Source organism: Crassostrea angulata, chromosome 1, assembly GCF_025612915.1.
Source record: "Crassostrea angulata isolate pt1a10 chromosome 1, ASM2561291v2, whole genome shotgun sequence".
In the NCBI taxonomy this organism is placed as follows: domain Eukaryota; kingdom Metazoa; phylum Mollusca; class Bivalvia; order Ostreida; family Ostreidae; genus Magallana; species Magallana angulata.
In genome coordinates this window covers 54,035,671-54,048,252 of record NC_069111.1, presented here as the reverse complement: position 1 = coordinate 54,048,252, position 12,582 = coordinate 54,035,671, and the positions used below count along the sequence as shown (strand labels likewise).

General features: G+C 35.8%; 2 protein-coding genes across 6 annotated transcripts in view; one reads left to right on the top strand and one right to left on the bottom strand.

Moving 5' to 3' along the window:
* LOC128184628 (uncharacterized) overlaps positions 1-12,582 on the bottom strand; it is a 52,493-nt gene that overhangs the window by 2,332 nt on the left and 37,579 nt on the right. For all 3 annotated transcript variants that reach the window (XM_052854188.1, XM_052854196.1, XM_052854203.1), the window contains 9 exons: positions 6,449-6,533; positions 6,078-6,192; positions 5,677-5,832; positions 5,198-5,326; positions 4,549-4,674; positions 2,262-2,390; positions 1,568-1,699; positions 1,076-1,209; positions 16-103 (listed from right to left, as the gene is read on the bottom strand). In XM_052854188.1, the coding sequence (XP_052710148.1) occupies positions 16-103; positions 1,076-1,209; positions 1,568-1,699; positions 2,262-2,390; positions 4,549-4,674; positions 5,198-5,326; positions 5,677-5,832; positions 6,078-6,192; positions 6,449-6,533 (1,094 nt within the window). The remainder of the gene's footprint in view (positions 1-15; positions 104-1,075; positions 1,210-1,567; positions 1,700-2,261; positions 2,391-4,548; positions 4,675-5,197; positions 5,327-5,676; positions 5,833-6,077; positions 6,193-6,448; positions 6,534-12,582) is intronic.
* LOC128184649 (integrase/recombinase xerD homolog) lies at positions 6,696-12,386 on the top strand. 3 transcript variants are annotated; one of them, XM_052854228.1, is made up of 3 exons: positions 6,696-7,758; positions 8,585-8,965; positions 11,161-12,386. In XM_052854228.1, the coding sequence occupies exons 1-2, from the start codon at positions 7,178-7,180 to the stop codon at positions 8,619-8,621; spliced, it is 618 nt and encodes a 205-aa protein (XP_052710188.1). In that variant the 5' UTR covers positions 6,696-7,177; the 3' UTR covers positions 8,622-8,965; positions 11,161-12,386. The 3 variants fall into 3 exon arrangements, with proteins under 3 accessions (XP_052710188.1, XP_052710182.1, XP_052710174.1); XM_052854222.1 differs by having other exon boundaries at positions 6,696-7,762; XM_052854214.1 differs by having other exon boundaries at positions 7,653-8,965.

Here is a 12,582-nt window from a genome sequence, read left to right as displayed (position 1 = left end):
ATAATAAATAGTAACCATTCGTGGATTTCTGTGCTGCAGGAGTACCATAAAGTGTCTGTGAACAGTCGTCACCGAAAAACCCAGGCTTGCAGATACACCTTCCCTGTAAACAGAGATTTTGATTATAAAAAAATAAAACTATTCACCAGAATTCATATTTTATTAACCCCTTTTCATAAAAAAAAAAGTATCAAGTATTCGTGCTATATTTCATTCAAGAGCGATGCACTGGCCATTTTAACAAGCATTCTGAGAGTATTGCATAAGCAATACACGTCCCCTACCGGTTTGTATTATTCTATGAAAGCCTCCAAGCACACAACTATTTCAGAGCTATTGTAAAATGTAAACGAGATATCATGCTTTAATCAGAGAAAAAAGAACAGAGGAAATTAAAACTATATGGTTGATATAGAAATTAAATACAAAATAGGTGAAGTAATACTCTTTATTTCATCTCCTGTAATTTCGCCAAGTCTATCCTGAATTCGCTGGTAAAAATTTGTGAAAACAATGCACTGTTATGCACAATATCATTTCTTACCGTCTTCTGTACCCCGAATCAAACCAAACAGTTAAACAGCCCAACCCGACAACGAACCCGATTGTAATAATTCCAAAAAAAACCCTGCCGATTAAATTTACAACTGTTCAGCAAGTTTCATATTATTCCTCAAATGCATAAAGAAAAAAAGTGTGGAAAACTGAAGTGGGACAGACAGACGGACTGACGGACGGACAGACAGACGGACGGACGGACGGACAGACGGACTGACGGACGCAGAGGAAAGCTATAGTCCCCTCCGGTGAAACCGGTAGGGGACTAATAAAGACGTTAGCAATTATTCTTCGGATTATTAGAAATAACATGTTTGTAATTCCTGTGTATACAACCGCCATATTTTTAATCCCGGGATCAGAATTTGAACAACAATCAGATCTATCACCTTTATCGGTATAAACTTAAAAGCATTTCGCCTGGTCATGTTTGCAAATTAGAATAACACAGTATAGTACAGTCCTAATAAAGTAAAGATAGTTATAAGTAGTACAGTGCTCTCAGTAATGTACTGACCTGATGACAAGTTCCGCCGTTCAAACACGCCCCCGCCAGGCATGGACAGTGACCATTATTTGGTAGGCAACTCTGTCTACACGTAGAGGGACAGTCACTCTGGCAATTCACTCCCCACGATCCAGAGGTACAACCTAAAACCAAGGCTCACTAATCAATCTCAATCAATCAGTCAATCAGACGACCCAATCATTCGTCCTTGTCATTAATGTTGTTTGCACAAAATCAATAATAAAATACAAGTATATATCCAAATTATGTAAAATCGATACATACTGTAGTATTCGTTTATAATACAGATGAACACATTGCTAATATAAACAAAGTTTTCAAGCTTAGTATCTTTACCCATTTCTTTATCTTCTAATAAAAAACCCAGACCTCCTGTTGCAGACAAAAGTTGGGTGATTCATTGCAACTTCCTTAATCCCAAAAGATATATTTTGTTTGTTTGTGGACGAATAAATGCTGTACGGCAGGAATAAGTCTTACTCTGATCGCAGATATCGCCTATGAACCCCGGGGTACACTTGCACTGTCCGGTCACACTGTCACACACCCCATCATTCCTACATCCGGGGCACTGACTGCTACATCCGGCACCGTATGTTCCTTCGGGACAACCTGTAACCATTTGTCAGGTCAGTTATCAGATCAACATGGACGTAATCACGTTGACTTGATTTTATTTTTGAAGTGCATTAAATCAACATATGATTGAATCGACAGATCAACTTGCAATTATTCATTGATTCATCTTATCAAGTCGAAACATATTGTAACTCATCAAATCATTTCAACTTGTTTTCTTTTGTCCATACATAAGATGAAATTGTTATGAATACTCATTACATAAGAATGTGAAAGATAACGATAATGCAACCTATCATTATGTACCTAATCGTCGGTCCAACTTATCATTCTTCAAAAACTTGTCAATTCATCAAACCCACTTAATACTTGTCGATCCTTGATGTCAACTTTAATTTTCTTAATTCGTTATTTGAACTTGCGAGTGCTTGTATTTGTCATTTTGTACTCACTCGCCGATTCGTCAGTGTTAATGTTACTCACTTAATTCATCAGATAACAAGGACACTAAGTCATACTCATCATAACAACTCATGAGTACTCGGAAACTCAGTAGTGTTTACAATATTACCAGACCGCCAAGAAGCACACCTACTTTTCTCGCACAGGTTGCCGCTCCAGCCCGGCGGACATTGGCACTCCCCGCTCACCTTATTACACACACCTCCGTGCTGACAGCCGCAAACCTGGGCGCATTGAAAACCAAAGTAGGCTTCTCCGCATTCTGAAATAATCAAGTATATTTTAAAAAATGAAGGAGCTATGCAAATCTTCATAGCTTACTTTAACATATACACAAAGAATATTGTCATGATTTGATTACATGTTTTTTATGTTCTTGCAGCAATGAAAATGTCTTTTCGTTCATTTTCTAGTGTGTAGTGTGATATCCATTGTAGATTTATCCATTTTAAAAGATTTTGTCTTTACATTTTCGAAAAAGCTAGAATGAATTTTCATTAAACACCCTTCACATTTTTAGGTTTACATATACAGCTACATTTTTTATCTCTACTTGATTACATGGTTTTGAGTAATGACAATGATTGTTTGTCCATTTATTCATTGTATATTACATTGTAGGTTTTGTTACATCATTGCGACTTTTCTAACTATGAAAAATTAAAAATTTACTCATTAGCATTGTACCTCTTTGTGAACGTTGTTACATATTACCGTTGAGTGTACCTCTTTATAAAGGTTGTTTCTTATTACTGTTCACTGTACAAAATATTGTTACTTGTTACCGTTCATTGTACCTCTTTATTAACATTGTAACTTATTACCGTTGAGTGTACATATCTATTATCGTTGTTACTTATTACCGCCCAGTGTACAAAATAGTGTTATTATCAACGTTCAGTGTACAAACTACTGTTACTTATAACCGTTCAGTGTACAAAATAATGTTACTTATTACCGTTAACAAAATAGTGTTAATATCAACTTTCATTGTACAAAATAATGTTACTTACTACCGTTCAGTGTACAAAATAATGTTACTTACTACCGTTCAGTGTACAAAAAATGTTACTTATTACCGTTCAGTGTACAAAATAATGTTACTTATAACCGTTCAGTGTACGAAATAATGTTACTTACTACCGATCAGTGTACAAAATAATGTTACTTATTACTGTTCTGTGTACAAAATAATGTTACTTATTACCGTTCAGTGTACAAAATAATGTTACTTATTACCGTTCAGTGTACAAACTACTGTTACTTATAACCGTTCAGTGTACAAAATAATGTTACTTATTACCGACCAGTGTACAAAATAATGTTACTTATAACTGTTCTGTGTACAAAATAATGTTACTTATTACCGTTCAGTGTACAAAATAATGTTACTTATTACCGTTCAGTGTACAAAATAATGTTACTTATTACCGTTCAGTGTACGAAATAATGTTACTTACTACCGATCAGTGTACAAAATAATGTTACTTACTACTGTTCAGTGTGCAAAATAATGTTACTTACTACCGTTGAGGGTACAAAATAATGTTACTTATTACCGTACAGTGTAGAACATACTGTTACTTATTACCGTTCAGTGTACAAAATAATGTTACTTATAACCGTTCAGTGTACAAAATAATGTTACTTATTACCGTTCAGTGTACGAAATAATGTTACTTACTACCGATCAGTGTACAAAATAATGTTACTTATTACTGTTCTGTGTACAAAATAATGTTACTTATTACCGTTCAGTGTACAAAATAATGTTACTTACTACCGTTCAGTGTACAAAATAATGTTACTTATTACCGTTCCGTGTACAAAATAATGTTACTTATAACCGTTCAGTGTACAAAATAATGTTACTTACTACCGTTCAGTGTACAACATAATGTACTTATTACCGTTCAGTGTACAAAATAATGTTACTTATTACCGTTCAGTGTACAAAATAATGTTACTTACTACCGTTCAGTGTACAAAATAATGTACTAATTACCGTTCAATGTACACAATAATGTTACTCACTACCGTTCAGTGTACAAAATAATGTTGCTTACTACCGTTCAGTGTACAAAATAATGTTACTTACTACCGTTCAGTGTACAAAATAATGTACTTATTACCGTTCAGTGTACAAAATAATGTTACTTATTACCGTTCAGTGTACAAAATAATGTTACTTACTACCGTTCAGTGTGCAAAATAATGTACTTATTACCGTTCAGTGTACAAAATAATGTTACTTATTACTGTTCTGTGTACAAAATAATGTTACTTATTACTGTTCTGTGTACAAAATAATGTTACTTATAACTGTTCTGTGTACAAAATAATGTTACTTATTACCGTTTAGTGTGCAAACTAATGCTATTTATTACAATTCAGTGTACAAAGTAATCTTTTTATAATACCTTGTTCGCAGTGGTGCCCTATTTTCCCTGGGGGACACATACAGACCCCTGTGACAGGGTTACAGGTCGCTCCCCCACAGTTACAAACACTGATACACTGACTTCCCCAGTACCCCTCTCCACACACTGTAATAGACAAATGTTAATCTTAAATTCATAGGCAGCAAATCTTCTAGCGCGAGGTTGTCTTTCTTTTGTAAAATTTAAATCCTATTGTTGTTGAAATTTTAAACATATATTTCCAGATTATTTAGTGAAAAATTATTAGCAAGATTTATCAAGATTTATCAGACTCTTGTGTTTATGTTTTTTCTTCATAACCTTGATTTCGACGAAAAAGTAATATAGTTTTTGGAGTCGAAAATTACAGGGAAAATAATGAAATGGAAATATTAATTATTTACTTTTTTCGTAAGGGGAGGGGGCTTTTTGTATGATGGCTTGTTAGCTATCAAAAATATCTTTTCTGAAAATTCTGAAAATTCAGAATGTAAAGCCTTGCCCAGAGATAGAACACGTAAAAATTGCTGTTAACAGATAACTTATAAAACCACAATTGATGACAATATTTAATAATTGACTAGCTAACATCAAGTGCTTACATGGCGTATGTAATGGTATGTCGGATTCTTTACGTCGGTAGACATACCTTGATTACAGTAGGTTCCATTGTACCCAGGGTCACATACACAGACCCCAGTCTCTCGGTCACAGTCTCCATTGGAACCACACAGACATGTCTGAGAGCAAGAAATTCCCCATGTACCACTGGGGCAATCTGAAAACCAGCGAGTCGCTTATACATCAAGTCATGCAGCATAACATCTTATGGATAGAGACTATGTTTATTTCACTCTTACAGACAAGTTCAGGTGAGCTAAAATGTCATCATTTGCACCCACATAAAATAAAATAAGAATTTCTAAAAGCAGTGGTATAAATATTAAACAAGCTGAATAACGTTCATTATTATACAGCGTATATCACGGGGACTTCAATTTAAACTTACTGTATGACCTTGTATAATGAACTAATATCATATCTAATGTAATTAACTTATGGATAGTATCACAACGACTGTATACTGAGGTAGGCACGTGTCTAATTACAGTAACAAGAGTGACCTACTTTGATCACATCTTGGTCCGGTGTACCCGGGTCTGCACTCGCAGCTGCCGTTGACAGGGTTACAGTTCAGCATCCCGCGTACATCACAGACGTCCCGACACGACCGCTCACAGTTCGCCCCATAGGCCAGGCTGGGACAGGACTTCTGACACTCGTCTATTGCAGTCATAGATTTGGAAAACTTGCCATAAGTTAACAATATGTACAATTTTTTTTCTATTAACTATAATTGTTTGTTTTGATCTATCAAAGAATATTTGTTTTGTTTAAACTAAAATCTATGATGTGCACTTCTAGTAAAATTTTATTTATATATTTACCCACATAAAATATGATCACAAAATAAACTTTGCTATCATTGAAATATTCAATTAAAACATGTTGAGACAAAAGAACTTTACCACCAGCATATCCAGGAAGACAGATGCATTTTCCGGTAAGGGCGTTGCATCCTTTGGAAAAAGCTCCACACGTGCAATTGAGGGAGCAGGCTGATCCATATTTCCCTAAGGGACACTGACAAAAGAATTCTTAACTGACATTTAATCGCAATGGGCAATGCCACTGAATATGATATAGTCACGTGCTAATGAAAGAAGATACAAGGATTGAAATAATGTCATTAGCATCATACAAGCCTAGATTACTAATATCATTAGTCTGTGGAAGTGTAGAAAGTCTACAGTTATATTTTTGTTTCAAAATATTTTTCTTATAAGTCATATACAGTACTGCTATTTGTACTATACAAAGTAGCAAGGCCCCTACTTACTTTCTGTGAACAGTCCGCTCCCATGAACCCCGCGGGACAAATACAGGTTCCATTAATCGTATCACAGTCTCCTCCATTTAAACACCTATAGAAATTTTTCGACATAAATTAGTTATATCTTATTAATAAAAATGATCTTATTAGAGCTATAGAAGAATGTTCAACATACATAATTGATAATATTATGTTAACAAGATTTCATCATTATCAATAAACCCCTTGTCATTTCATTCTAGGTTTTATCAAACAACAATTATGTTAATAATTGTATTTATGTGTTGAATGCTATAATTTTATTTGCTTATTTATTGTATTTTTCATGTTTATGTTTGATTAGATAAGTTGCATTTCTTTCCCAGGCCTTGTAGTGGTCGTTGGCCATATAATGTGAATTTCCCTGCAGTGGTCACTGTCCATGTCTATTTTTAGCCCAAATTCTTAGTCTAAAAACCTCCCAGTGACCTATCATGTAATTGATAAAAATCCAATGGTGAAATTCTCCCCAAATTTAATTTAATAGCCAATCAAATTAAGCGATACGGTAACGTGGTTTGATGCGGTCAGTATCTGACCGGTGAGATTAGGGTCATTCTGTCTTCATCTCTGATAGTGTTAGCACGAGTAATGTTTTGATACAGTAAGTTTTGAAACGCAGTTTCTAGTTTTTTGTTGTATGCGATATCGCATGATTATTTGTGCTGGTTCTGGTTGGGGTACAATATGTAAACAATGAGTATTTTAAATGTGTGCGTGATTAGACATTCTTACATCAGAAGATTAAGAGATTATGGTATGCAGACAGAAACAGACAATCTAAATTTGGACCCTGAAGTGTTTAAAGTATCATTTAGAGGAAAAGGGGGTTTGAGATTAAGCAAGCGTGTCTTCAGGTCGGAGATTCTGCATTTTGACTCAATTCCCGATGTGGTGTTTTTACAGATTGGTGAAAATGATATCTGTGAAAATACAAACAGTGAGAAATTAGCTAGGGATATTATATCTGTGGGACAGTATTTAAGAGATGGTGTTGGAGTAAAGGTAGTGATAATAGGCCAGTTAATTCGCCGAATGCAGTTTGCATCATGCCAAAATTTTAACGTCTTTGTGGTTCAGACTAATGAACATTTGAAACGTTTTGCTGAGCCACTTGGTGGAATTTATTTCTGGGGACATCGGGGGTTTTGGAAGGATTTTCATAATTTAGGCCCGGATGGTGTCCATCTGCTGTGTACCCCTGCCGAGGACCAGCCCATGAGGAAGTTTCGCCGCAGCATTAGGAATGCGGTGATCCTGCACTCAAAAGTTTTGAGGCCAGTATGATTTTAGATCTTATGTGCTATCACTCTAGAATAATGATATTCAATAATATGTGAATGTATATATCCATATTTATATATATTTACATTTTATTTGTTTGAATTAAGACAGTGTAGGGGCACTTTATGTGTTAAGTCCCTGAAATTTAAATGCGTGATTTTTCGTGTTGATGAGCATCAGTTCAAATTCTACCTTTCATTTTAATTAAGCGTTTTGGCTGGAACTGATAAATTTTATGTTTGTTGAGTTTGCATACTAAAGAATGATGAAGGAACATTGGGTCTGTGTTACCCATATGGTCAGTGGGACATGTTCCTTACAATTATGAATTTAATGTTAATAATGTTATGTAATTAAAGTCATGTTGGGACTATTCAGTTACATAATGTTTGAATCTTCATGTACTAATAATGATGAAGGAACATTGGGTCTGTGTTACCCATATGGTCAGTGGGACATGTTCCTTACAATTATGAATTTCATGTTAATAACGTTATGTAATTAAAGTCATGTTGGGACTATTCAGTTACATGAATGTTTGAATCGACATGTACTAATAATGATGTAGGAACATTGGGTCTGTGTTAATCATATGGTCAGTGGGACATGTTCCTATTATTATGAATTTTATGTTAACATGTACATGTAGATCAAAATCTTGTTGGTATGCGCTTAACTGATCAGGTCAAAATACCAAGTACATGATTGAAATCATCTGTTAATGCAAAAGTTGATTATGAAAAAAAATTTTTATGGGTTAGGCTAATCATATATGTGAAAGGATAGGATTCATACCTATTATTCTTATTATATATTTAGCCATTATGCCACCCAAAAAGAGAGCCAGGAGAGATGATGTGGCAACTGGAGGATTACCACCAACAACACCACCAACTGAAGTAAATAAGGGGGAAAAAGGGCAAAAATGAACCCGAAAACAGTCGGAGAATGACACTGTCAATGTGCTACCAAATATTGATTATGAACTTCTGGCAAAAGAAATTGTAAACCAACAAAAAGCTGATAGTGAGAAACAAAACATCAGTGAAAGTGTTGGGCAACCTCCGATGGTGAATTCTGTTGAGGATACTGCACCAGTAGTTGGGGAAGCTACACCGGCCGCTGCCACAATTCCTGCCTCTGCGGCTGCCACAATTCCTGCCTCTGCACTTGGAACATTACTGGATAATGTGTTCACAGGTGAGCCCGCAGGCAATTTATCTCGGAGTACTGGTAGTAGTTTTGCATGCTCTAGTAGCCCTCAAATTCACGTATCAGATTGTGTGCCTCTAGGGGCATCAGTTTCCTCAAAACTGAAACTTAAAATTTGGAACAATGAATTTGTTGACTTAAAAAATTTATTGCCGACCTCAGGAGATGAACCCCTTTCAATTTTGGTACAAGCGGGTAAAATTGAGCTACAACAAGCGGCTTCACATAAAACACCTATTACAATCCATCAATGGACAGATGCTTTTCTGGTATTCAGTACAATTTACTTACAGAAATTTCCCCATGAGGCATGCAATCTGTTAAAATACATGTTTACAATTAGGGAGATTCACAAGCTTCATGGGGACCAACCCTGGAGAATGTATGATGAGTCATTTAGGAAAATAAGAGAGACATCCCTCCTGCCGTGGGAGAGAGTAGTAACAGAGTTGCGACTTAAGGTAGCCTCTATGGGTTTAAAGTCTCCTACCCAATTTCAAGCTTATAATGGTAAACGGCAGCCCTTTCGGGCAAAACAGTGCTACAATTATAACAATGGGCAAAAATGTCACTCCCTACCTTGTCGATTCGCCCATACTTGCCAAGCCTGTAGTGGACCCCACCCCCGATTTAAGTGTAGAAACATGTCATCCAAATCTTTCACTTCAAACAGGAATGATCCTGGTTCTTCCAACTCCAGTAAACCCGTTAAGACTTCACAATGAACTATTAGGTTATGAGGCAGATGAATTGAAATTTTTAGTGAATGGCTTTACATTTGGGTTTAGATTAGGCTGTGTTAAGTCCCCTTCCATTCATCCTCCTCATAATCATAAGTCTACATATGAGCACCATGAAGTTATTGAAGATTACATTCATACGGGTTTAAGTAAGCAGAGGATAGCTGGCCCATTCACAAGACCCCCTTTACCTCTTTTTAAAACTTCTCCTCTGGGGGTTGTACCAAAATCCGAGAAAAACAAGTTTCGAATCATTCATGATTTATCCTTTCCTGCTCAGGACTCAGTTAATTCTAATATACCTAGGGAATACTCTCAGGTTCATTATGATTCAATTGATACGGTACTCAGTTTGGTTCATCAATATGGGATGGGTTCTCTTATGGCAAAAACAGATATAAAGGATGCCTTCAGAATAATCCCCGTGAACCCAAAGGATTATCATTTTTTGGGTTTTACTTGGAAAGGTCAATTCTACTATGAACGCTGTTTGCCAATGGGGGCAAGTAGCTCCTGTCAAATATTTGAGAAGTTAAGTACAGCTCTTCAATGGGTTATGTTAAACAAGCTAGAAGCAGGGGGTATGTCTCATATGTTGGATGATTTCTTTTTCATCGGGCCTCCTCAGTCTGAAAAATGTAAAAATGATTTGATGAATTTCTTGGATTTATGTGGAAGGATTAATATTCCAATTAATGATAAGAAAACTTTCTGGCCAGTAACATGCATCACCATTTATGGTATTGAGGTTGATTCTATTGATATGATGAGTCGGCTGCCACCAGACAAATTAGAAAAATGTAGGACTCTTGTATTTCAGTTTAGTAGGCGTATAAAAGTTACTTTGCAGGAGCTTCAATCATTAATTGGAGTCTTAAATTTTGCTTGTTTGGTAGTAGTTCCTGGTAGGGCATTTTTACGTCGTCTGATTGACTTGACTATAGGTGTGAAAAACCTTATTATCGAATAAAATTTAATAATGAGGCAAGAGCTGATTTAGCCATGTGGCTACATTTTCTTCAAAATTTCAATGGAAAATCAGTTCTTCTTCCAGAGGAATGGGAATCTTCAGATGTCACGCGACTATTTACAGATGCTTCTGGTTTGTTAGGATTTGCTGCTGTTTTTGGTTCAAAATGGTTTGCTGATGAGTGGAAACACACTCTTCTACCTTTGCAAATTGCCGTAAAAGAATTGTTTCCAATTGTTTTGGCTTTGGAAATTTGGGGTTCAGAGATGGCAAATAGAAAAATCTTATATATGTCAGATAATATGGCAGTGGTAGAAGTAATCAATAAACAGTCCAGTAAGGAAAAGTGCCTCATGCATCTACTTCGGCGTTTAGTATTGGTGTGTTTATCAAAAAACATATTCTTTAAGGCAAAGCATATTCCTGGAAAATATAATGTGGTAGCTGACTCCCTGTCACGTTTGCAATTTCAGAGAGCCAGGGAGGCAGCACCATATCTAGACCAACAACCAACTGCCATTCCCGAGCATCTATTGCAGATTTGTCCTCAACCACCCAAACAATCTTAGTAGCAGCTTTGTCTCCCTCTGCACGTTTATCATACAGACGTTCATGGGAACTTTTTCTCACATTTCGAAATAATCCAGTGTCGTTACCTTTGTCTACCATTGATATTTGTAATTTTATTGGTTTCCTGTTTGAAAAACAATACAGTTCCAGCAGCATTGCCTCACATGTATCTGCTCTGAGTTATATACACAAAATTGTAAATGCGCCTGATCCAACACAAACATTTATTGTTCGAAAACTCCTTAAAGGATGTCACAAGCTTCTTCCTTCACAAGATGCTAGATTACCAATAACACTGAGTATAATGCACAAAATTCTCTCTGCATTAGTTTTCACTGTTCCAAATGCATCAAATCGGGTACTTTTGCAAAGTCTTTTTCTTCTTTGTTTTAACGCCTTTTTACGTTTAGGGGAAGTTGTCACAAAAAAGGTATCAGATAAAGACAGAATACTTCAAGTTCAAGACATTACTTTTATGGGAGATAAGAACAATCCTTCAGCAGTTCAACTTGTTTTACGATATCATAAATCACAAAAGAAAAATGATCCTATAATCATATCTATAGAAACCAACCCTGTTTCCAATTTCTGTCCAGTACAGTATCTCTATAGATATAGATCACATTTTCAACATGTTTCAGGCCCCTTTTTTCAATTGATCAATGGCTCTCCAGTCACATATTCTTATGTTAGCAGTGAGCTTTCGAAAGCCATAGCATTTGCGGGTCTTGACCCCAATAGATATAAAGGGCATAGTTTTCGGATAGGGGCAGCAACACATGCTGCACAGTTAGGCTATTCTGAGAGTTTTATTCAGCATTTAGGCCGCTGGAACTCCAATGCATTACACAGATATATTAGAATACAATCGTTTCAACTGTAATTATTTCTATCTACAATCTTTCTTTCTTGTTTAACTGTTGGTACATTTCACTATAAACTGTGATTTGTGTATGTGTTCACATCAGCATCAACAAGTGCACAACTCACCTTGGATGGCACAATGGAATTGCCAATTGGCATTATGCAATTCACATTTGGTGGCATGTTTTATTTTTTGAGGTGCCATCTTTTTGCTGGTTTTGTATATATTGTATATAATTTTGAACAAAATATTGTTTTTCTGTATTTTAAGGGGATCAGCATATCGATAAGTTATTTAACATTTTGTGTGAACAGCTTTGGGTCTGATCCCCTACTATGTAACTATGTTGTTTATATTTTTCTTTACTTTCGTCATTTTTAATAAATGACATATTTCATCATGCACAAGTGTTGAGTTCATTTATCAGACAGCAAAAACTGAGCTGCGGTGGGGTTGTGCA